This window comes from Tiliqua scincoides, chromosome 3 (assembly GCF_035046505.1).
Source record: "Tiliqua scincoides isolate rTilSci1 chromosome 3, rTilSci1.hap2, whole genome shotgun sequence".
NCBI classification, from domain to species: Eukaryota; Metazoa; Chordata; class Lepidosauria; order Squamata; family Scincidae; genus Tiliqua; species Tiliqua scincoides.
The window spans coordinates 112,238,101-112,263,389 of record NC_089823.1 but is presented as its reverse complement, the minus strand read 5'-3'; the positions used below and the strand labels follow the sequence as shown (position 1 = coordinate 112,263,389).

Here is a 25,289-nt window from a genome sequence, read left to right as displayed (position 1 = left end):
AAAAACCCTGCCTGGACTACTCTCAGCCAGGAGGTAAAAGTTGCTGCTTAGAGGTCATGGAACTTGCCCTCAGGTTGAGCAACAGACAGGTGGTTCAATCACCTCTTGCTATCTTCTACAAGCTGGCCTCTCTAAGATGATAAATGGTTTACTGAAAAACCCCAGACGCATTATTCTCTAGCATCTCGTGTGTGAAAATGATTAGTGTGAGATGAGGTCTTGAGAAGTGAGAGATCATTTTGACTTGGTCAGCAAGAGAGGAATATAATGGGACAATTTATACAGGAGATAATAAGGCTTTTGTCAGTTTTCCCCTCCAACAAGTGATTTCAGTATGCCTCAAATTCACATATTTTTAGAATTTCTGATCCAGGTTTATGGCATATTTGTTGATATAGTGCAAGTACTTCTATTAACTGAAGCTTCAAAGTACAAACAGTTCAAACCAGCTGGTGCTTTTTCTTAAAGATTGATAATATTGCTAGCGGCCATTTAGTAACCTTTCCAAGTATCCAGGAGAGTCTCTGCTGATAATGTTCTAGCAGGATTGCAAGAATGGGGAAAGTTTGCAGGAACTTGAAGCTTTATTTTAAAGATACTGCACTTTATACTGCGCTATTGTAGGATATCATTCATTTCTGAATAGAATCTTTGTCGGAGACTGTTCATTTTAAAAATGTATTTCCATCTTTCTGGAAAATTTGCCAATGTATGACTATTTTTATTCTTTTTATTACATTTTTGTTTTTAACACCATCTCTTGCCCAGAGCTCTTTGGGAAGAGTACATGGAATTCTTTCAATTTTGTCCTTGCAGCAACCCTATGAGATAGTTTAGGCTGAAAGATAAGAGAGCAGTTCCCCCCCACCTTGAAAAATATAATTGAGTGAGAGTTTGTACTTTCTCCTCAATGTATCACACTGTGCTCTCTAGTCAGTAAACACAATACAAGTATTATGAAAAGCCAAAATAAAGCTGAAATTAAAATATCTTGCTCAGGATTTTCAGCCAAATGGTCTTGAGTAAAAATGACTTAAAAACTTGTGAGCTTGGGTTGTGACAGTAACTGCCAGGAAGGAATTCCAGAATTGCGAAATCAAACCTGGTCAACTATCTACTTAGCCAGTGGTTCTCGAACTTTTCCGGCTCACGGCTCCCCTGATCGTTGTAGCCATTGGCCACGGCTCCCCTTTACAACACCTCACCTCAGTTATCCCCAAAATGGGAATGAAGGTGTTATAATATACAATAGAAACCAAAAAAACAGCTGCCAGGACTCTGAGGCTGCAATCCTAACCACACTTACCTGACAGTAAGCCCCATGGAACAAAACAGGACTTACTTTTGAGTAGACCTTGTTAGGATTATGGCCTGAGTTTGTTAGCAGCACACCTGGAGGGTTTTGGAAAGGGAGGGGGGAAGTGATGAATTTGCTGGAGGGGGGAAAGATTTTATTTTGTGTGCATCTGCTAATTGCAAACTGAGACCCAGAGACTGTTTGACTGCAATCCTAACCTCACTTTCCTGGGAGTAAGTCCCATTGAACACAATAGGACTTACTTCTGAGTAGACCTAGCTAGGATTGTGCCTTTTGTCTTACAATAGCAATGTCTTCCTGAATCTGGAGCTAAAGCACATTTCTCTCTTCTCTTCAGTATACCCTAAACTCTTCTCTATTTAGAACAGTATAATTTTGTAAAGAGAATAATTTCCCTATGGGTTTCCCTCTTTCTTGCTTCTGAAGCTCCTCCCACTTTTCACTGTCTCCATTGGCCATTCACTCATTAGGGAAAGGGGTGAATGTGTAGAAATGAACAGTAGCTGCTTGGCCCAGTTCCTGCCATATCCCAAGAGAAAGATCCCACAAGCAAGTGAACAGGCAGTGGCTTCTTCTTCTGTTAGCGCTTGCATACTCACCCCTTCTGGACCAAAAGGAGGGTGGGAAACTACACTGCTGAAGTGTAGGCCCTGATGCTGACCCTGCTGGTGCAAGAAGGGTGTTTCAGAGAATGAAGGAAAGACATGGTAATATTTCAAGCAGCAGGGAAGGGTTTGAACAGGTAGAGGTTGGACAAGCAACTGGAACCCTTCCTTGGCCCCAGCCTTCCTGTCTGCCTGAAAAATGTAGTGGGTGTTTAGTTTTTTAATGGTAATGTGGTGGTTGCTGGCAGTATTGTTGCTAAACATGATAACAAGCCTCAGCAGATTCTTTAAATAGAATACATTTGTGTGTTTGTGTTTAGGTGTCTACACAAACAGTTATATTCGTTAGCAATTGTACATCTTTTTTTCTGTTTTAAAATATCTATCCATCTATCCTATGCAAATGTTCTTCCATGACATAAGGATCCACTAAGAAGGGATTTATAGAAATTTGACCCCTAAGAGGGTGAAAAGGGCTCAAATGTGTTTTCACCGATTCCTCAGTGGGCCTGATGAGACAGCGACTTGGTTTTTGCTTACAAAAGTTACCTGCACAAATGCTCAAAAACATAATTCAGAATTTTGTCCTAATCAGCTCCTGAAGGGCTGAATCTAGATTCGGGAATGACCCCTTCCTATTACTTAGAACTGGCTGGCTTTTTTCCCTGCCTGAGGGCGGCCTGTGGCCTACATGGCAACTGAGGCCAGGCCAGTCCTTTTAACCCTTTTAAAGTCAGTATGGCAAGGGATAGTAACAGAAAAATAGCAGTCAACCTTTTTGTCAAAGTGGGGACTCCAGTAATGTTGCATTGGAACTTCAACCCACCCAAACTCTGCAATGGCAACAGACTGCAAGTGAAGGCCCTGCACAGGGATGTCATCGAGGCCACAGTGTTTGCCGGCTGTGCTTGGGGGGGGGGGAATTGGTGTTCATACCATCAGAGATCAGGTTCAAGAGGCTGCAGTTCCCCCTCAAGGTCTGCTTTGCTATGACCATCAACAAGTCCCAGGGGCAGTTGCTGAAGGTGGGAGGGATTGACTTGAGGGAGGACTGCTTCTCACAGGGGCAATTCTACATGACCTCCAGAGGAGCTCATCCCGCAACCTGGTGATCTTAGCACTTGAGAGGAGAACCACCAATGTGGTCTACAAAGAGGTCCTTAAGTAGAAACCTGAAGGTCGTAGGTATTTTTCACAATTTTTTACTACAATCTTCTCTGTGCTATTTTGTCATCAGATGTGATATTTCGAATTTCACTCCATCACTTTTCTGCATCAACACACTTTGCTTTGTTCAGACTACATATACTTTTCGTTAAGTTGTTTTACTTTTGCAAATATCTTTGTGAAGCACAGGCGCTATGCTCTTATAGCACAAAACCAGCTGAAAATACAAAAATAAGAATTTATTAGGGGGCGGAGTCAACACTCTGCGATGTAGCAGCAAACCTCGGGTGCTCCCGGGGAGATTGCTAAATAGATGTGTTTTTCATGTGCCTCAACAACTAAGGCACGCTTTGGTGCCAGGAAGACGGTACGAAGAGCTGAGAGCTCGAACGGGGGAGTCCTTTGAAAAAGGCAATTTCAAGGATTTTTCTCCGTTTGCTCTGTGCTGAATCACATCTATCCCAGTCACCATTTTGGAGATACGGAAAGCCAAGATCTTCCCCTCCCACAGCCTAGATACAACAACACAACAGCGAAAAAAGCTTTAAACTGTGAGTAAACTTGCTTATTAAAAGGCTTTAATGAGAACTGCAATCAAGACATCAGAAGGAGGAAGAGATCATTTTAAGATTATTTACGTAGGCCGGTAGCCACCCAGAGGGGAAATAAGCGAATTTGGATTCCCCTGCTGGAGTAAACACAAGGTTATTTTATTATGGTATGCACCAAGGAGAAATAAATAAGAGGAAAAGAAATGACTAATATTCAAGGCTGAAAAGGAAAAAAACTTTACTTTCACTTTCCCAGCAAAGGCTTTGAAATCTGTTCTGCTCATTTAAAGGCATACTAACCTAACTTGACTGTGTTATTGTTTCAATTATTGATACACCCTTTTTGGAAGAAGGGAGGCAAGATAAAGATTTGGATGATTCTTTGGATCATCCAAAGTTTTGGATCATCCAAAGATGGATAAAGTTTTGATTGATTTGACATTGATATTGATTGGATTTGGAATATTGACTTATACTTTTTGGATACAAAAATTGGAAAGTAGCCCTACAACAAGCGTTTGGACTTGATACTGACAAAAAATGGAAGTCAAAAATGTAAAGGATGTTAGTAACAGCCAGAACTTATTAATGGATTTCTTGATGGATTTTAGAAGAGAAATGGAACAACAGGTCAGAAAATTATCTGAACAAATGAAGCAAACAAGCTCCTCTCTTATAAGCACGCAGGAGGGTGAAATTAAAGAAGTGGACTATTTTGAAATGAGACAGGAGACGGAAGAAGCAATTGTTACTATAATAATTAAGAATTTTAAGGAAGAAAAAAGAGGAGACGTTCAAGGAGCAAGCTGTCTCAAGAAGAGGAAGAATTTATGGATCAAAAACAGAATGAACAACAGAATGAAGAAGAAGAAAAAAAAACAGAGGGGCCAAGAAACTTGAGAGATTCAGGAAGAAAAAGAAGAAGTGGAAGAAGCAGGAGTAAAAAAGAACACTGATAAGACAGAGAACAAAGCAAGCACTAAGACAGAAAGTTAAAATGGCTGATCAATAAGTAGAAATTTTTTTTAATCATATTAAGTCAAAATAGATGTAAATGAAAATTTGAAATATAAAGTTGGTGAAAATTAAGTGGTATTAAGATAAATAAGGGGTATTTTTTTAAAAGAATTGTAGACAGAGAGCAAAGCAAGCACTAAGACAGAAGTTAAAATGGCTGAATAATTTTTTTTAATTATATTAAGTTAAAATAGAGGTAAATGAAAATTTGAAATATAAGTATTGTGAAAATTAAGTGGTATTAAGATAAATAAGGGTTATTTTTTAAAAGAATTGATATTAGAAATTAAGAATCAGATAAGAGATTTTATTTTAGATGTTAGTTTAGTGAAGAGTGTATAAGTAAAAATTTGAAGCCTTTTTTTTGGATAGATATGGAAAATGATATGGAAAATGATATATAACATGTTATAAGAGATATTGAAGTGTGTAATACCATTGTAATTGAAGGTATTCCTTTTAGATGTGATATTAGATATTAAGAATTAGATAAGAGTCTATAAGTAAAAAATTTGAAGCTTTTTAATGATGAGAGAGATAAGGTTAGAGAAAAAATATATTGTTTAATTAAACTATTAACCAGTAGATTAATCAATATGATAATCTTTGTATTGATGAATAATCTCGTTTGGATTAATGTATGTCGTAATCGATGGCCACCACCTTGTGTGTAACCTATGTAGTCCTAACCCTAAGTCTATCCAATTTTCCTTACCTGTATCTGTAATAAATAAATAATAAATAAATAAATAAAACATTAAAAAAAGAAGAATTTATTAAACAAAAAAAAATGGATGAAACTATGACTTTCAATAGTTACAGGGTGTTGCCTGACATGGGGTAGTTTTGCTGTGTATAAGTGTCTGAAGAGCATTTTCCAGCACAATTCTATGCATGTTTACTGGGAAGTAAGATCCATTATGTTCAGTAGCACTTAATTTCAGGTAGGTGTGCATAGAATTGCTCCCTAAACCAATGGGAGGGGGGCAAATGCATATCCAAATGCTTCTTTTTTTAACCACATATTGTTCAGGCTGTAACATTTAAATTTCCTGTTTAAAATTACAGAAGTAGGACAGCAGCCTTCACAGATGCGAGGATCAGGACCATGAATGAGGTCATAACAGGAATGAGAATAATAAAGATGTATGCCTGGGAGAAATCATTTGCTGATCTTGTGAACGGCATGAGACGGTAACCTGTGCCCTACTGAAAGTTATTCATAAATACGTTTACCACCTTCCTAAGTATTTAACATCAGTGAAGTAGGATTTTAATGTCTCTTTCCTTAAAGTAAAACTAGAATATTTTTTATTGAGGTTTAAAATAATTTTCAGGTACTAAACTTGTATTCCTAGTTTTCTGCTTGTTTGTGCAGTGTTGGTATCACCATCCCATGAAGTAATCTTCATTTCTTGCTCCAAAGTAAAAGATAGATGGGTATGGGGCTTGTCCATTTGGCTGTTACTTGGCTGAGGTGCCCTGAATGGCAACAGCTAAGGACTATCTACACCCACCCACCCCCACTTCTCTCCTGCTTTGAAATAGGACATTTAGGTGTAGGTCTTGCCCATTTGGCTCTCACTAAGGAGCAAAGACCAGCCCTCCTTTTTTTTTTTTTCTTGCTCCAGACCAAGAAAAGAGACCTGAGCATTGCCAGTTTGGTCCTGCTTGGCCATGTCCTTCCAAACCACCTCAGCAATACAGTGGCCAAACATTCCTCAGCCATCCTCACAACTGTGGAATTGGGGACTTAAAAAATAAATTAGTAAAAACATTTCTCTTATTTGGCTCTTTGTTAGTGAATTGATGCTGTCTTTGTAAATTAGGTTGTTGATCACTGGTTTTCCATTCTGCTGGTATGATTCATACCTACCTCTCCCGCTCCAAGTTTGGGAGGAAGACTGAGGATTGTCACATTTGCCAGATAGCAGTCACTTACTTGGTGTGGTGCATGCAGTGGGCAAAATGGTGGAGAGCTTGGTGTGACCTGTACTATATCAGATATTTTCAACATGTTTGATAATCTCGCCCCCCCCCCCTTTTTGGACCATGCTTGTTTTACAAACGTTCTAAGGACTAACAGTAAAGCCCTACTTTTGGTAAGGCCTTGTCCCCCATTAGAAGCTGTTATGATCAAGGGTGACATCAGAGGTGGGCCAGGTCAGACTCTGGTAAGGACCCATTCCTATTGGAGAGTCCAGCTCACCAAGCGGACTGAACCCTCAGTACTGTTGACAGTGGTAGTGCCAAATGTACTGTCAAAGCAAGGGCAGGAGGTATCTAGTACAGTTGATCCAAGGTCCCTAGCAACCTGGCTCTGGCACTACTTAAAATGAAAGTACTTTGAGGGCACTGCTGTTGAGATTGGTTTTCATAGTGGTGTATGTTGGGTTGTGCATGATTCCAGAGATTTTTATACGCTGGATGTATTTTGTACGACACTCAATTATTCTAGTTCTGAAATGTTTGTTTAAATTTTAGGAAGGAGATTTCCATGGTCCTTAAGAGCTCTTACCTCCGTGGATTCAATCTGGCATCTTTCTTTGTTGCCAGTAAAATAACTGTCTTTATGACATTCATGACCTATGTACTACTTGGCAATACCATCTCTGCAAGCCGGGTGTTTGTCGCAGTGTCCCTGTATGGTGCAGTGAGATTGACAGTCACTCTCTTCTTCCCTGCGGCTGTTGAGAAGGTATCTGAAGCAGTGGTCAGCATTCGACGAATCAAGGTATTGTCAGCATTGAAATAAAGTTGATGCTCTGTGACTATGTTAACTAAAGAATTACAAATCCATGAAGCTTACTAACCCACAATAAAGTTTACAGACCTGCCTCATCATTCACCTCTATCTAACTTAGGAATTTGTGACTCAAAGGAGCAGGAGTAACTAAGGGACTGGCAGCCCAATCCTATCCACACTTTCCTGGGAGAAAGCCCCATTGACTCTAATGGAATTTACTTCTGAGTAGACACACATAGGATTGGGCTGTCACTTCAAATTTCACCTCTGAGTGCTTACTGAGAGCCCAATTCTGAGCTCGATGCAATGGCTTACCACCAGCGCGCGCTGTTGCAAATGTGCCATAAGGCACTTTTGCAAGTCCTAATGCTGGGGGAGCGCCGGTGCTAGCTCAGCGCTGGCCGGTGCTGGGCTAGCGCCAGGCAGGTGCCTGGCCTCCACTGCTTGGTTGTCACACAGACTGCTGAGCAGCGGGGGGAGGAGGTGTTCTGGGGAAGGGGGAGGCAGGCGGAGGGCAGTGAGGAGGTATGACGGGGTGGCAGGCGGTGGGGAGTGGGTGGGGGGAGGCATACCGGGGGGAGGAAGAAGAGAGGGAGCTATGCTCCACTGGATCCTGATCTTTCGCATCAGGCTTGCCGCCTGACATGAAGGCTTGTACCTCACCACCAACCTCTTGGTCGGCGGTGAATTGAGTAGCCCCATTGCAGGGCTACTCCCTTTACCCAGGGAAGGGGACAAAAGTCCCCTTCTTCCGTGGTGCTGCCTTCAGCTGCTGTGCTTGCGCAGGATATGGTAGCAGCCATGTAGCAGCCACCGGGTAGCAGCTACTGGGGAGATGGGACTCGTTAGCCTGGGAAGGCAGCTCATCTGAGAGAAGGAAAACTCTGATCCCAAACCTCCACTGCCTTGTGGCTACATCCAGTAATGGAAAAGGCTTCAGGAGTCAACCTCGAGGCAAAATCCGGAGCCGGAGTCCCTGAGGCAGTTCATGGCTGAACACAGTCACGTTCTGGCAGCTCCTGCGATGCCGCTGGAACCAACTGTATTGGCTTCTGCCTTTCCATTGGACCATTTCAGCGACGTGGAGAGGGGGGATTTACTGCATGGATAACAGTCTGTCCTCCATATCTACTTTACCCAGGCTTCGCGCACTGGAGAGGACACTCTGTTCTAGAACCACTATTCAGAGTGCGATACCATAGTCTTCTGAGACTGAAGGATGCCAACAAGATGTGCCATGGGAGCTCAGGATTGGGCTCTGAGTGACTGAAGGCAAGCTGCTTCCTCTTAACTTCCACTGCAGTTAGGGAATCATAATACTTACTCGCTTTACAGGGTTGTTGTAAAGACAACATCAAGATACATGTTTGAACCAGTTAGTATTCTCAGAAAGGTCTATCCAAATGCTAAGTGTTATTAAGCGGAAAAAGAGCAAATGTTAGGATTGCGGCCAGTCAGGAAATCTTAACTTGCCACAAATATTGTTCTTTTTGCATATTGGATGTCTTTCATGCCATAAAGACTGGCATGAGATGTAATTTGTGGTACTTACGGATGAATAGCCATTATTAGTGTTCGTTACTCCATTCCACCATGCATCCCCTTGCCAGTTCTCTTGTCCTGCACAGCAGGAGCTGGGTAGGTTGTTGGCCTCTGATCTGATCTTTTCTCAGGCTGGGGGATGTGTTCAAACCCAGAATCTCCTACTTCTTTCAAGGGCTTCCCAGTTTAAGCACAAGGTGAGAAGAGATCATTCTCTTACTTAGCTGGTCTGTGAAACACTAAGAAATGGAAAGAATTTGACCTCTCACCTTGCATTTGGAGGAATCTATAAACACTTCTCTGCATTAAAAAAAATAATTACAGGAGAGATACCTGTTGAAAACTGCTTTTCTTTGGTCTTGTTGATTGTGTTTCCATTTTGCTTTGTATGATTCCTTGACTCTCAGAATCCCCAGTGTTACTTGCTTTGCTTGTTTTCTTTGGGGATATGGTGGAGAATCAGGCTTGCTCATGTCTCTTAGCATATGCATTCTGTGATCTGCCTGAGTGCCTCCAGTTTTTGGCTGTGTTTCAGGGGTGAGACTTCCTGTTTTTCCACTGTACCCTCAGTTTATGGTTTCCTTCCAAAGTTGAATTATATTTTGCATTTAAAGAGTGGTTCCGATAAATCATGAAAATGTCCCTCGAAATGGCTGTCCAGCAAAAGAGGCCCTGAGATCAGTTCTTGAGAAATACTAATAAAAGCAGTGAACAGTGGGTAGGATGGCAACTGGATAGTGCTTGTCTAGCAGCAGGTTGATCATTTGGTCTGTTTTTTCTGCTTTCATACATTATGTGATGCACAAAACCATATGTATGAAACTATATGTGATGCTCAGAGAACAATCCTAAGCATGTTTACTCAGAAGTAAGCCCCACTGACTTAGATGTGACTTTGTTGTTGGCATCCTTCAGTCTCGGAAGACTATGGTATCGCGCTCTGAATGGTGGTTCTGGAACAGTGTCCTCTCCAGTGCGCAAAGCCTGGGTAAAGTAGATATGGAGGATAGACTGTTTCCCATGCAGCAAATCCCCCCTCTCCACGTCACTGAAATAGTCCAATGGAAAGGCAGAGGCCCATACAGTTGATTCCAGCGGCGTCGCAGGAGTTGCCAGAACGTGACTGTGTTCAGCCATGAACTGCCTCAGGGACTCCGGCTCTGGATTTTGCCTCGAGTTTGGCTCCTGATGCCTTTTCCATAACTGGATGTAAGATGAGACTTACTTCCAGGTAAATGTGTATAGGATTACAGCCTAAATACACTAGTTCTTATTATAGGCAGCCTTCCCTGTAAGCTTGGCATACTGGAGCGTGACAATTATGTCATTGCTGAGCGCTCTAGTGCTGCCCCCTGTACAACTTCAGTTGAGCTCTGCACACTTCCACCAGAATTAGAGGGAACGATGGAACACTTAATTTGCTATTGTGTAGCAACTGAGTGGGGCTGCAGTTTGGATTGGGACAACACAGCAAAAATAGGGGGCCTTTAGAGCAGGGGTCTCCAGACCCCGGCCCGGGGGCCAGATGTGGCCCACAGAGATTCTCTATTTGGCCCATGGCCAGCCTCTGATCCCCTGAGAGCCTCTGGCCCAGTTGACCAAACAGAACCAGAGTTGTGCTTGTGTGTGCTTTATTTCCTTGGCTATGTTGGTGCTTGGAGAAATCCTGGACATTTGAACCCATTCATTCATCTAAGTTGCATCTCTAATGTATTTATTTAAATTTTATATTTAATTTTTTTTCCGGCCCTCAACACCGTGCCAGATATTTGATGCGGCCCTTTGGCCAAAAAGTTTAGAGACCCCTGCTTTAGAGCACTGAGAATTGCCTCTTCCAAGAGGCTGTTTAATCATAAAAATGCCATTGTAGCAAATCATGGAATGACATTATAAGATTATTATTGAATATAATTGTATACTGCTTTTCAGCAAGTAGTTCACAAAGCAGTTTGGGTAGCATAATAAAATAAATGGTTCGTTGTCTCCAAAGAAGACAACGAATGATAGACATGAATGAATGATAGAAATTCATCTATCTAATCTAATGAATGATAGAAATGTTAGAAGGGGTTTTCAGTGGGAAAACAGGTCACAGGTGTAAAGAGTGAAATATCTTCTAGTTCCAAACTGTGGTCCCAATCTTAATTGTGGCCAGATGTGGCTGCTACTCAAAAGTAAACGGGGCACTGAAGCATTTTGCACTGTGTGGAAGTGGGTATATTATTTCCCATGGTTGAAAACAAATTGTGAGGTAAATTTTAGATTATTTTTCTTTGTGCTCTAGTTTTGAATTTAAGAAATCTTCGTGTTGTGTTTGTTCATTGTTGCAGCACTTTTTGATACTTGATGAGATTTCTCAGCTCAGCTCGCAACTCAAAAGTAACCATGAAGATGTCTTCCTTCATATACAAGATTTGACTTGCTACTGGGACAAGGTAATACCTTTTTTCATTTTGAAACTCTAATAAGCAAATATTTTGGATTAAGCCCATTCGTTCCCTTCTCTCCATTGCTAGATGATGATTTTTAAAAAGCATACTAGTGTAAGCACTTCCAGCACAGATATGTATAACACAGTGGAGCAGGTTGCTTCCAAGGCTGGTCAGTACTGTGACTGAATTTGAGTGTGTGAGCTGATAAGTCTTCATTTTCAGGACTTACCTTGGTCACAGAAATCACTAGGCAGCCTCTCACAAGTTCTCTCAGCTTTTTCTTCCACAGTAGGGGAGTACTTTATGTGAGGTCTGTACTTTAATAATAATAATAATAATAATAATAATTAATACAGGTATTTATATACCGCCTTTCTTGGTCTTTATTCAAGGCGGTTTACATAGGCAGGCTGATTAAATCCCCGTAGGGATTTTTACAATTGAAAGAAGGTTCTATCTTTCAAGAACCACAACAGTCCAGATGTTTCACTCTGATCTGGTTTCACATTCTTTGAAACATTTGACTTAACTGAATGCTACATAAATATGAAGATAAACAATGTTTCCCAGGTTTCCTAGATGGAAAAGTTTACTGTCCCTTTAGGCCAGGGCTTTTCATACTGGGGTGTTGTGATGCCCCAGCCTGTGGGCCCTGGCCTCTGCCCCCTTAAGGGGCGGGGGCAACGAGGATGCAGGGAGGAGGCAGTGGCGCGTTCACTCCGCTTCCACTTTCAAAGCTGCGGGGAGCCTTGCAGAAGGTTGCGCAGGGCCCTCCGCACCTCCAGGAGGCTGCAGGAGGCTCTCTTAAGTGCACCCAAACCCCTGCAGCCCCCTGAGTGGCACGATTCCCAGGATCGGGCCGCTGCCTCTTCCCTGCCCCCTCTGCCTCCCCCTGCCCCCGCAAGGACTTACAGCGGTTTTCAAACTCCCGGTTTTCAAACTCAAAACCGTTGCTTTAGGCTGTCTGACTCTACTTGCTGAGAGTGATAGGAAATAAGAACAGATATGGTTGGAGAAATGGCACGTAATGTGTGAGGAAAAAATTACTATTTGGCTGTGGAAACACCATGAGCAGTAGCAACGCCAGTCTGTGGATTGACTTCCACAGTGGCTTATATTCCAGCCAAATGAAGTACAGTATTTTGTTCAGTTTACAGGTCCAGCCTATATGGATTTTTTATACACAGATTTGACTCAACACAAATGGCCCCTGCAAATGAGAAGGAATGTGCTGATCCCTGGAGAAGGGGAAAAATGCATCCCTTTAAAATCAGTTTAAAAAACTGAACAGTCCTTTAACAATAACCTCCTTAATGAGAGACAGAGAGGGCAGCTGGCTGACAATCCATCAATCCTTGTCTCTCCACGTGACCCCTCCCTTTCCCCTGAGCACGTGAAAGCAAGGCAATTACTTTGCATTGGTGAAGGGAGGGACTGAGTGAATCGCCTTTGTAAGTGCTTGGAGGAGTACTGATTGATGGATTGTATTCTTAATGACTCTTATCTTACATCACAAAGGTCAGCAAGGCTGTTTTTAAATCACCCAGCGAAGAAACTATGTTTTTTAAACTGCAATTAGTGCAGAATGCGGCGGCCCGTGTGGTCACTGGAGCTAGGCGGTTTGACTCGGTCAGTCCGCTTCTCCGGGGACTACATTGGCTGCCCATTCGTTTCCGGGCCCAATTCAAGGTGCTGGTTTTGACCTTTAAAGCCCTATACTGCTCTGGGCCAGGCTATCTTAGAGATCGCCTACTCCCGTACAATCCGGCTCGTCCTCTCAGGTCATCAGAGAAGGCCTTTTTACAAGTGCCACCGCCCAAGGAGGTTTGTGGGGCGGCGGCAAGAAATAGGGCCTTCTCAGTAGTGGCACCAACGTTGTGGATCTCCCTTCCCCTTGACTTGAGAATGGCTCCCTCTCTTGAGTTTTTTTGGCGAGGCCTGAAGACCCTGCTCTTTAAACAAGCCTTCTGATTCCATGGCCTTTTTAACACTTTTATACATCTTTTAGTTTCTTTTTGACAGACTGGATTCCTCTATGATTTTGCTGTTTTATGCTCTTTTTATTCTGACTTTATTCTGACTACTGTTTTTATGGCCTCTGTTAATGTGTTTTTAATATGTTTTTATCTGTGTTAAATCATGTTTTTTAAAATTGTTTTTTACATGTTGTCAGCCGCCCTGGGTCCCTTTCAGGGAGAAGGGCGGGATACAAATAAAGATTATTATTATTATTATTATTATTAGCTATAATGCGTTTTTTGCCATCCACATGAGTGCTTGGAATGGAACCCACGCGAATAATGAGGCTCAACCTGTATATGTGTTATATGATTGAGTTGAGCGACAGAATGGAACTCTTCAAATGCATTTGATTAGAAGAATTTTAATTTTTTAAAAAAGGAAAAATGGAACATAAGAAAAACCCAGCTTGATCTGACTAAATGTCCATCCTAGGTCAGCATCCTGTTTCTGAAGCTGATTAGCCAGATTCATTCAGGTAGCCCATAACCAATGCATAGAGGCAATAGCTGTATTTCACCATTTGTTCCTTAGCAACTTGTTCAGTGGCAGTATGCCTGGAAGGTTCCATTTAGCTTTCATGGCTACTAGCAGCTGATTAACCTATCCTCCTCCCATGACTTTCTAACTACTCTTTTCAAGCCATCTAAGCTAGTGGCTATCACCACACTGCATGGCAGTAAATTCCTGGATTAATTAAGGGTAGCATGAGGAAGTACTTTGCCCTGTCAGTCCTGGATTTCTGCCACTCAGCTTCAGTACTGACTGAAGTGGCATCAAGCTCTCTTCCTAAAGTCAATGGGCTGTATCCAACACAGGTGTGCATTTAAACCTTTTGATTTCAAACGGCTTAAAGACACTTTAGTCTCTGTTGAATTGTGAAAAAATGTCTTGAATTTCTACTGTTTTTCAAATGGCTCTTCTTTTGCAGCCCTGAGAAATGGGAGATTTGGAAAGTGAAGCCTCTTCTATATTCTGATCAGCTTCTATATTTGATTGCACAATGCTGTGCATATATATACTCAGAAGTAATTCCCATTATGTTCAGTGGGGCTTATTACTAGGCAAGTGTGCATAGGATTATGGCCTCATAGCCCAATCCTGAGCTGCCTGGCATGCAGGGCTGCCATAGCAGTGAAAATGGCTGCCAAGGCATCCAGTACGCCCCAGGCAGTGGCTGCTCCTTCTTTAGGAGAAGGGGACATTTGTCTCCTTCTCTCGAGTAAAGGAAGTAGTCCCGCAATGGGGCTACTCGATTCTGCGGTAGCTTTGGAGCTGCCGCAGAATCTGTGAGCTCTGTGTCAGGCCTTAGGGCGCGGCACACAGCTCAGAATTCAGTGGAGCTACACTGGTCCCTCCCCCCAGCACGCCTCTCCCACGCCCCCACTTACCTTGGCGGTTCGGGTGACTGCCGAGTGGCAGAGCACCGATTTTTCCATCAGCGCTAACCCAGTGCCAGCTGGCACTGGGCTAGCTTTGGTGCTGGGCCTGTGCTGAGGGCTCACAAATGTGCTTTATGGCATGTTTGCAACAGTGCATGCTGGCGGTGAGCTGGCGCACACTGTTTAGGATTGGGCTCCCAATCTCTTGAAATTAAGAGAGTGCTTACAAGTTTAGACAACACTGCTCTTTTTTCCAACATCTGTGTTCTGAAATGCATGATACATTTAGAACAAATTCTTATTTTGGTAAAATCTGAATGCTTCCAGTGAAGTTTGTGTTATGGTCCAATAGGAATAGGAAGTGAAACATGGATGAAAGATCAGTTGTTTGTCCTTATTTGTGTGAGTGCCATGCCCTGTGAATTAGCAAGTCTAGCGCTGATAAAATATGCTGTTGGTGCCACCTTGTGGGGATTACTGAATATTGCTTTTAAAAAAGATAATCTCTGAAGACTCAGACCCATTTTTAATCAGAATGAATGGTAGTATAACTTTCAGAAGATAAACCAGTGTTTCAGTAGAGACTTTCTTTGAATACGTAACCATTGAAATTAATGGGACTGACGGTGCAACTTGCTGTGTTTGGCATGTTATGAAAGTTGGTATTCTGCTGCCCGGGGTATTTGAGGGACCGCCTCCTTTCCTACAATCCTGTCCATGCTCTTAGATCATCTGGGGGGGCCCTTTTGACTGTGCCGCCACTAAGAGATGTGAGAGGAGCGGCGGCCAGAAGGAGGGCCTTCTCGGTGGTTGCCCCCGAACTGTGGAATACCCTCCCCTTAGAATTGAGAACTGCTTCCTCATTGCTAACATTTTGGTGTGGACTGAAGACCTTTTTATTTCAAAAAGCTTTTAATTGTTGACAGGCTGGCTGGCGTTCTTGCTTTTTATATGAGAATCCACGGGGTTTGTTTGTTTTTTTAGATCTTTTAATATTGTAATATTGTAATTTAAATATTGTTTTAATGATTGTTTTTAATGTTGTATTTTAAATTGTTTGTAAGCTGCCTTGTGTGCCCTTTGGGCAAAAAGGCGGGGTATAAATTAATAAAAATAATAATAATAATAATAATAATAATAATAATATTCCAATACTCTACAGAGCAGAGCCACTTATCCTTTAGTCACATGGTGACATGATGACACTTCTCTCTTGTTTGACACTTTAGGTTAGTTCAGTGGTTCTCAACCTTTTTAGCACCAGGACCCACTTTTTAAAATGAATCTCTGTCGATACTCACCTAGCTTTACGAGACTTTTAAAAAAAGGTGATCTAAGAAGAAATAATATTATTTATGTAACATGTATGAATGTTACTTATTTATTTACTTACAAAAAGCTCGATCCATTTCTCATTATGAGGGAACCCTAATGTGTAACCTCAAGGCCTCAGGGGCTTAGTTATGGGACCCAGCTTTTACCTTCCCCCACTGCCTGTCATTGATGGACTTAGGGGGAAAAAAAAATTTATCTCTTTTGAAACCATCCACTAAGGCACTGGTACTCAAACTGGGACTCATACTCCCAAGATAAGTCTTTGTTGGGCTGGGGGGAAGATTTCATTGCTGTGTGAGAAAGGGGGGGCTATTTTTAGACTTAACTTACATGCTGCCAGGTTCTAGGGGTGTGAGGAGCCCTGGGGAGTGCTCTGCAGGGCTCCCCACAGCCTATAAACAGTGAAAGTTGTGATTGCGACAAAACCAGAAGTGAGCCAGGATCGCAGCTTTCACTGTTTTCAACCCATGGAGAGTCCCGTGGGGCTCCCCACACCCCTGGACCCTGGCAGCACTAAAAATAACCCCCCTTCCCCTGCAATGGTGCGATCCTGGAGATAGCGTTACTGCTTTATCCTGCCGCTGCCCCTTAAAGGGGCAGGGGCAGTGTTGCACAGGCTGGTGGGTTGCGACCCACAAGTTTGAGTATATCTTGAGTAAACTCTAAGATTTAAGGTTTTTCCAATGGTGCTTCTAAATTGTTTTTTGATACAGTTAATGTATTCATAATAAGGAATTTCATTACAGGTAGTAAATGATTTTGTTTGTAAATCAAACAAATCTTGGATCTGTGGATATAAGGATCACTCTTTGTTATATGACAGATAGGTCACTCTAAAGCTCTGCTCTCAGTAAGACTACAAGCTTACAATTCCACCAAATACATATTAGTTAGGATTTCAGCCTTTTGATTCTCTTGCCTGTTTGGCAGACTTAATATATGATATTCCTTCACAAATATTTAGACTCTGGAATGGCCAACACTTCAGAACCTTTCATTCGCTGTCAGACCAGGAGAATTGCTCATTGTGATTGGTCCTGTGGGAGCAGGAAAAGTAAGTCATAACTCAAGCTTTTTACTATGTTGAGACCTACAACTAAGCTGTCTATAAAACATGAAGTATCCAGTCTTCTACACCCAAAAGCATGAGCAGGGCGAGGGGACAACTTTTCTCACCTTGCCTTCTTGTTGGGCTTTGCTATAGCTGCAAATCTCCATGCATCTATGGGGTGAAGCTTTTTTTATGCTACTGCATGTTGTAAATTTTAAAAATATATGTAGTGTAGCGATAGCAATGCTTGCTGTACTAGAGTGTTGACAAATACTCTTCAGTGGTTTTGCATCACTTATTTTGGAATTTATTTGAAGGCTACATGTGTCTGAATACTGCTGTGGATTGGCAATATCGCAGTTGCTGCTGGAAGTAGTTGCCCTTTATAAACCCTTCCCAGGTTGCTTTTAGACAAAAGGTATAGAGAGCAAAGCAGTGAGTTAGGGAAAGTCGTCCTGAATAAATGGATTAAGGACATTTGCTTCTGTGTTCTGAAAGCATTGTCATATAAGATAGCCTCATCTTTGCTGCTGTTCAGAGGCTTGTGTCAGTGCAACTAAATTAGCTCCTTATTCTGAGCAATTCTAGAATTCCTAAAAAATCTCTTGCTATTGTGATTTTTTTCTGGCATGAAGCTATGCCTGCATGAGGGCTGCTCTGAGAGCTGGTGTAACATAGACAAGTGGTTCTCAGACTTTTTAGCACCAGAACCCACTTTTTAGAATGATGATCGGTTGGGAAACCACTGGAAGTGATGTCACTAACCTGGAAGTGATATCATGGCTGGAAGTATCATCAAGCAGGAAAAATTTTAATGCCACATACGACAAAATCAAATCAAATCAATAATAAATTAAAAATATTAGTTTTAAATGTATTTAAAATAAAGAAGAACCCTCCTAGACCTGCTGCCTGTCAGCATAGATAGTACTGAGCAAAATGGGCCCAATTGCATAACCGTGCTGAAGAGGTTGGGGTTGCACATACTTACATACTGGCAATAAACCCAGGCAATAAATAAAATGTGGATGTGAAAAAACCCATTGAACTTGATGAGACTATCTTCTGAGTACACATGCTTAGAATTGTGCTGTGGGAATATTATGTCTGTATATGTGTGCGGCTGTACAATATTTCATGAACTTATGAAGCTGCCTTCCATTGATTTGGACCATTGGTCCATCTTGTTCAGTATTGTCTATGCCAGGGGTCTCCAAACCTTTTGGCCAGAGGGCCACATCAAATATCTGGCACAGTGTAGAGGGCCAGAAAAAAAATTTAAATATAAAATTTATATAAAAAAAAATTAGAGATGGAATTTAGATGAGTAAATAAATGAATGAATGGGCCCATTCATTCAACCTCTCTGGCCCTTAGAACACCCCCAGATGCAACCAGAGCACAGTTCCAATCATGTTCGGCCAAGTGGGCCAGTGGCTTTCATGGGACAAGAGGCTGGCCGCGGGCTGGATAGAGGCACGCCGTGGGCCACATCTGGCCCCCGGGCCGGGGTTTGGAGAGATTTTTTCCATCTCTACCTGCATTTACTAGGAAAGGAACCCTATGACCTTTTGTTTGCAAAGCACGTGCCTTGCCACTGAGGTCTGCTATTTAAGAAACAGAATACGTTTATATGCTGAAATGTTCTGCATCACATTGAAAATTTGAATTTTCATTTTCTTCCCAAATACTCTTGCAGTCCTCTCTCTTAAGTGCTGTCCTTGGTGAGCTGTCCTCGAGCAAAGGTTTTGTGGATGTTCGAGGAAGAATTGCCTATGTTTCTCAGCAACCATGGGTGTTTTCTGGAACTGTAAGAAATAACATACTGTTTGGGAAAGCATATCACAAAGAAAAATATGAAAGGGTTCTGAAAGTTTGTGCACTTAAAAAGGTAAGCATTTTTTTCCTTTTCTGAATACCTGCTTAAATATGTGAAAGTGAAAATAAATACAGTATTTAGTGAACAATTTTCTTAGTAAGTTACACTAACCTTGTTTGCAAGTACTAGGGAAAAAATAACTTAAAGACATTTATTTGGATGTTAGTCTCGCTGATTTAAGTAAATAGGATTCTGGCCTGACACCTCAATCATTTTACTGGGATTATGAGTTACATTGTAGGGAGTCCCCATGTAGGGAAAAGAAATGTGTAGGGGGAAGAAATTACATACACTTGAAGTGTATATAATTTTGGAATCTTGAAACAGCTAACTCTTTCAAGCATCACATAGGTTGATAAATAATTCTGAAGAAGATTACAGTTGAGGCTGTCTATTTCTTGCCATAAATTATCTTTTCAAAATTTATAGTACTTTTAAGAGCTAAATAAGTTACATGGCTTTGTTATAAGTTTTAAAAATGTAGTGTTAGCTGTCTTGTGTACTGGGTTTGCAACTGGGTGGTAAATCTAACCTTAATATGTAAAATAGGATTATAGGCTAAAGCAGTGGTTCTCACACATTTAGCATCGGGAACCACTTTTAAGAAACAGAATCTTGTTGGGACCCACCGGAAATGATGTCAGGACCTGAGGTGACATCATCGAGCAGGGAAATTTTTAACAATCCTTGGCTGCAATCCTACCTACTCTTACCCAGGAGTAAGTCCTATTTTCTGGTGGAATCTCCATGGCAGGGTCAGTCCTTGACAACTGGGAAGTTCCTCCCTCACAGGCAGGCAGATCAGGTTACAAAGTCTTCCTGAGGAGAGGGGCTCCCTCAGTTCCCCAGACTGACCTTGCCTCTAGGCACAGTAGGTTGGGTTTTTTCTTGGTCAGCTTACCTGACCTTCAAAACTTTTTTTTTTCTGGGGCTTTGGCTCCTTTTTTACTTTTAAACAAGTTGTGAGGAAAAGGACTGCAACTGTCCTGCCTGAGCTCCCCAGACTGCCGTCCTTGTTGGGGCAGATAATGGGGTTGCTTCTTGCCCCTCAAGCAGCCGGATAACAATAGGGCTCATGCTTCCCCCTGGTTTTGGGACAGCATAGGAGCCTGGCTGCAGGGCGATTCTTGGCCATGCTCCCCTGACTGCCGTCCTTGTTGGAGCAGAAAATGGGGTTGCTTCTCACCCCTGAAACAGCCAGACAACTGTAGGGCTCATGCTTCCCCCTGGTTTTGGGTACAGCATAGGAGCCTGCCTGCAGGGCAATTCTTGGCAGTGGATGACAGCTCAAACCCTTTCCCACCAAAACTACCTCAGCAAAACTGCACCATAGCAGGAGGCTGTATTTTTCCTGCCAAAACTGCACCACAGCAGTAGGCTGCTGCCCAGAAGCTGTGTGGAGAAGGCAGATCTGCTCTCCCGATTCCTGCTCAAACAGCGGTGCTGACAAGACAAGTCTGTTCCCTGCCAAAGCACCACACAGCAGGTAAGGTGCTGCCGAGACCCTGTGAGGGCCAGGCAGAGGGTGACACAGACCTTCAGAAGCCAGGTGAGGCATTTTCTGATTCAATAAGGGGGTGATTGTGGAAGAGGGCAAGCCCCTCTAGAGAGGCACCTGAGACCCTGAGTCCAGGCTCTCTGCCTCTACAACTGGGAGGAAATGGCCATGATTCAGGCCAGTGCTTCCTCTAGCTTGCCCATAGCCATGGCGACCCTCCAGAGATCTGGCCCAATGCGGATTCGATCCCTTCTTAGCCTGAGCTGGCCATTGAGCTTTCTCTCCCCCCCCAGTACTAATTCCCCCAATGTCGGGGGGGGGGATTTTACCTCAGAATTTTCCCCTCAGTAGCTGCTACTGCAGTTAGAGGATTGTTTAGCTCCTGCCTGGGCTCATCCCTCTCCTCAGTATCTCAGCTGAGGGGGATTTTGGCCTGTTCCATCAGGCGTGGAGGCTGCTCTCCTAAGAAATCATGAGGCTGCCAACCTAGTTGTCCCTGATGAGGCACCACATCCTGCTGGGACTGTGTTATCCCTTCACATCTCAAACAGCAAGGCGGAGGGTTCAGGAGCCTGCAGACCTCCTGTTGACCACGTTTTGGGCTTTGGCATCCTGAGGGTCAGGCAGACTTAAAAGAAATCTGTGGCCCAGCCTGTCCCACGCGCCAAGCTTTGCCTTTTCTCCACAGCATTTGCTGAGGAGTGCCTTAAGGACTCCATTTTGTGAGTCGTGGTTCCCTCATGGCTTCCAGGGACGCAACAACTTGCTTGAAGTCTCTTGCTTTAGTGTACGCAGGGTCAAGTTCCCTTTCCCCAGAGCATTGGGAAAAGTGCTGGTTTGACTGGAGATCGGCCTGAGAGGGGATTTGGCACATCCTGGGGCAGCTGTTTCTCCCCCAGGTCATGATTCCACAGACTCGGGATGCCTTGCCAGTATCCCAGGAGGCACAAAATTTAGTGCAAAGCTGGGCTGAAGGGCTTGTGAATCTGACTGCAGCTGACAAATTGGGGCAGCTCATGAGGACTCATCTGGGGGAAGAGGACAGGACCTTAAGTCCTATAACTTCAAGCACCAGTGTTCACCTTTCCCCCCTCCCAATCCCAATCTTCATTTCTGAGGGGACTCCACTAAGATGTGCAAGTCTCAATCATCCTTTTTATCTTCCATACCACCCCAAAGCTCCTATGGGGCAGTCAACATAAGAGTCGGGCGCGATCGCTCTGCATCTACTTTCAGTGCTGCGGGGAGCCCTGCTGCAGGTCACGCTGGGCTCCTCGCACCCCCGGGAGGCTGCAGGAGCTTGGGTACGTGTACCCAAGCCCCTGCAGCCCCCCTGAGCGGTGCAAACCTGGGGATCGCACCACTGCCTTCCCCCGCCCCTGCTGCCTCCCCCCTCCTGCCCACGCAAGAACTTAGTGGCTCTCAAACTCAGAGAGTTTGAGAACCACTGCCTTGGGCAGATGTCCAAAATCTGCATCCTCCAGCCAGAGCATCAAGTCTAACAGATAACCTGATGCCAGGTTTGCCTTTGAGTCAGCTGGAGTAGGTTCGTAGAACCCCATCACAGGTCTTCTTATACTGATGGGGGAACAGAGTTTAATATGGGTTACTCCCTATATGTGCAAAGCACACTGGCTGAGCCTCCAGAAGATAGACCAGGCTGAATGGTAAATTCACAGCCAGGTGTTCTCATTTCTGAACAGGAGGTTCAGGCCACTGGTGCTAGACTTGTTTTGTAAACAAGCACTGCAACCAGCTGATGAGATTCTTTTCCAAGGGAGATGCCAAAGGGATGAACACCCTTCATCTCACTTGGCCCCAAGGTGTTTTTTGTGCTTGGGGCATTTGGTGGGCGGCTGTGAGATACAGGAAGCTGGACTAGATGGGCCTATGGCCTGATCCAGTGGGGCTGTTCTTATGTTTCTTATGCTTTCCTTCCTATCAGTGGTCTTCCAAAGTAGACCTTCCTATCAGAGTATCTTTCATTACTAAAGATAACGCTAGAAGGGGTTTCCAACGTCAAAGTTCCCTGAGTATATCTGCCTTTTCACCTTCCATTGAGGCTGAACCTGCTATCTCAGGGTCCCAGCATCCATCCTAGGATAGCAATGCTGCAGCTAACTGTATGGAGCTTGAGCAACAAACACTGTCCTAATTTCAGATATTGAGGGCTACTACTCAAGATCCTACTTGCTGAAAGGAGGACCATCTAGAGAGTTCATATTCTACCCAGAAGGCGTTGGTGGGCTGGTGTTTCCAAAACCAGGTCCATTCAGCGAAAATTAAAGTGAGGGGACTCTTAGAGTTCCTTTGTTCAGGTCTGGGTAAGGGTGTGAGTACGGCCACTCTGATAAGTATTCAAAATTTCATGTATTTGGGGTATCCTGAGGGTTGACTCCTGTCTTCCTACCCTCATGTTAGAAAATTCACTAGCAGAGTGCCATTGTTCAACCCCCCTCCGGTGGCCAGGGCCCCTTTGGGGAACTTAGGTCTAGTTCTCAAGTCATCTGTGGTAGTTAGACAGCAGTAGGGTGTAGATGTGTTGCAATCCCCTTCAAAAGAGGCACAGGTTGGCCAAGGAGGAAAAGTGTGTATAGGTTGGAGAAGAGAAGACCAGGAGGCGACAGCAGCAGCAAGAAGCACCTCTCTATTGCTAAACAGCTGTGTACAAAGCTGCCCATTCCTGTACACAGCATCTGTTTCTGGAGACTGTGGCAATTATAAGTGATATTGGGGGGTGGGGGGTGGGAATTGAAAATCCCTGGACTAGAGCCAAACCTGCAACCACAACTTGCATTTTAAACAGCCACACATTATTAGAGCTGAGATAAAATGCTCCCTGCATTTTGCTATCCCATTTATAGGCTGCCAAAGGAAAGGGGCATTTCAGGGAGATCCTGAAAAATGGCGCGTAGCTGGCAGCAGAGTTGCTACCAGAACAGTAGCATCTTTTGGAGGCTGCCATTCTTCTTCCGACAATGTCATCATATCACATAGTTCTGAAGTCAATCAAAATAGACATGTTCTATACACTGCACATAGATAAAAGGGAAGTATGGAAGAAAGCTACCCACCAATTCATGAGAAGCAGCAAACAAATTAAACCAGGAAGCAAGGTGATAGGGAGCGATTTCAAGGAATGCTTTGCTATTCCAGAGACCCCAAATTTCAACCAAAAATTAGTTTGAAAGAATTTGTAGCTCCGTCTTGCCCCTTACTTTTTATGTTACTTTTATGAATATACCGTTACCAAAATATGCATTCATCTTTGTTTTCATTCTGCTAGTTTTTGAACAGTGTTGGGAAAGTGGTGTTATTCAGAAGATCTAATTTTTTAATACTTTAGCAGATTGCCATATTATATTATTTCTGTATTATTATCATACACTAATCTAGATTTTTTCTAGACCATCGGTTCTAAAAAGTTGCACATTTTAAGAAAGAAAGAACTAGCAAAAATCCAGCATAATGAGAGGTATTTGAACCCATTGATTTTCATGACTTTAAACACCATGGATTTGTTGTTGGCATCCATCAGTCTTGGCAGACTATGGTATCGCGCTCTGAATGGTGGTTCTGGAACAGAGTGTTCTCTCCAGTGCGCGAAGCCTGGGTAAAGTAGATATGGAGGATAGACTGTTTCCCATGCAGCAAATCCCCCCCTCTCCATGTCGCTGAAATGGTCCAATGGAAAGGCAGAGGCCAATACGGTTGGTTCCAGCGGCGTCGCAGGAGTTGCCAGAACGTGACAGTGTTCAACCATGAACTGCCTCAGGGACTCCGGCTCCTGATTTTGCCTTGAGGTTGAGTCCTGAAGCCTTTTCCATAATTGGATGTAGCCACAAGGCAGTGGAGGTTTGGGATCAGAGTTTTCCTTCTCTCAGATGAGCTGCCTTCCCAGGCTGACGAGTTCCATCTACCTGGTGGCTTATGGATGGTTTAAAATCCATAAACCATGGATTATGCAAAAGACTTTCCTCTGTGTTTCTGCGTAAGCTCATGCTACACAGTGAAGTTCCTTGTGACATAATAACCTTGTTGTAGTTTCTAGACTCCTGACATGGTTTATACTTTTCCTTTCTCTTTTTCTTCTTCTTAGTTCATTTGCTAGCTCTCTCTATTAATGAAAAAATAACTTGACCCATCAATTTCTATTGGAATTGTCAAACTAAATTGCTAATGTGATTCTGGTTCAGGAAAAAAAAACCCTCACACACCTCTGTCTCCTTTGTTTTTCATAGGATATGGAACTGCTGGAAGATGGGGACCTGACAATGATTGGGGATCGGGGAGCTACATTGAGTGGAGGTCAGAAAGCCAGAGTTAACCTTGCCAGGTAAAAAGGGGCTGGTATTTTCTAAGTCACTCCAGATGCCTGTGGATGGCCAATTTAGTGGATATTTTGGTGGAAAATTTTATATCTGTAGACCGTAGTCGTCATAATGTGTAATCATACTTAATTGATTTTCTGTGTGAACTGCTTTGTGAACTTTTTGTTGGAAAGTGGGCATTGGTGGTGGTGGTGGTGGTAGTAATAGGAACAGCTTTTACACTTTCTTCCTAGGTATGTTTGCTCATCAGTAAATCTCATTGGGTTTTGTGGATCCCATGTCCATGTCCACATGGATGCATCTTTAGCTTGGCCCTTGAGCAAATCTTTAGTGTTTTTTTCTAGTAGGAACATGAGTTTGAAATGGAAGAGTGGGAGGAATATATGTTGCTCCAGTTGACTCTGGATTTACACACC

At 43.1% G+C, this 25,289-nt stretch overlaps 1 protein-coding gene across 1 annotated transcript in view; it reads left to right on the top strand.

Annotated features, from left to right (window-relative positions):
- ABCC4 (ATP binding cassette subfamily C member 4 (PEL blood group)) overlaps positions 1–25,289 on the top strand; it is a 191,298-nt gene that overhangs the window by 38,543 nt on the left and 127,466 nt on the right. Inside the window, exons 7-12 of the mRNA XM_066621149.1 lie at positions 5,727–5,852; positions 7,143–7,392; positions 11,277–11,381; positions 17,079–17,168; positions 18,865–19,056; positions 24,784–24,878. Of these exons, the coding sequence (XP_066477246.1) occupies positions 5,727–5,852; positions 7,143–7,392; positions 11,277–11,381; positions 17,079–17,168; positions 18,865–19,056; positions 24,784–24,878 (858 nt within the window). The remainder of the gene's footprint in view (positions 1–5,726; positions 5,853–7,142; positions 7,393–11,276; positions 11,382–17,078; positions 17,169–18,864; positions 19,057–24,783; positions 24,879–25,289) is intronic.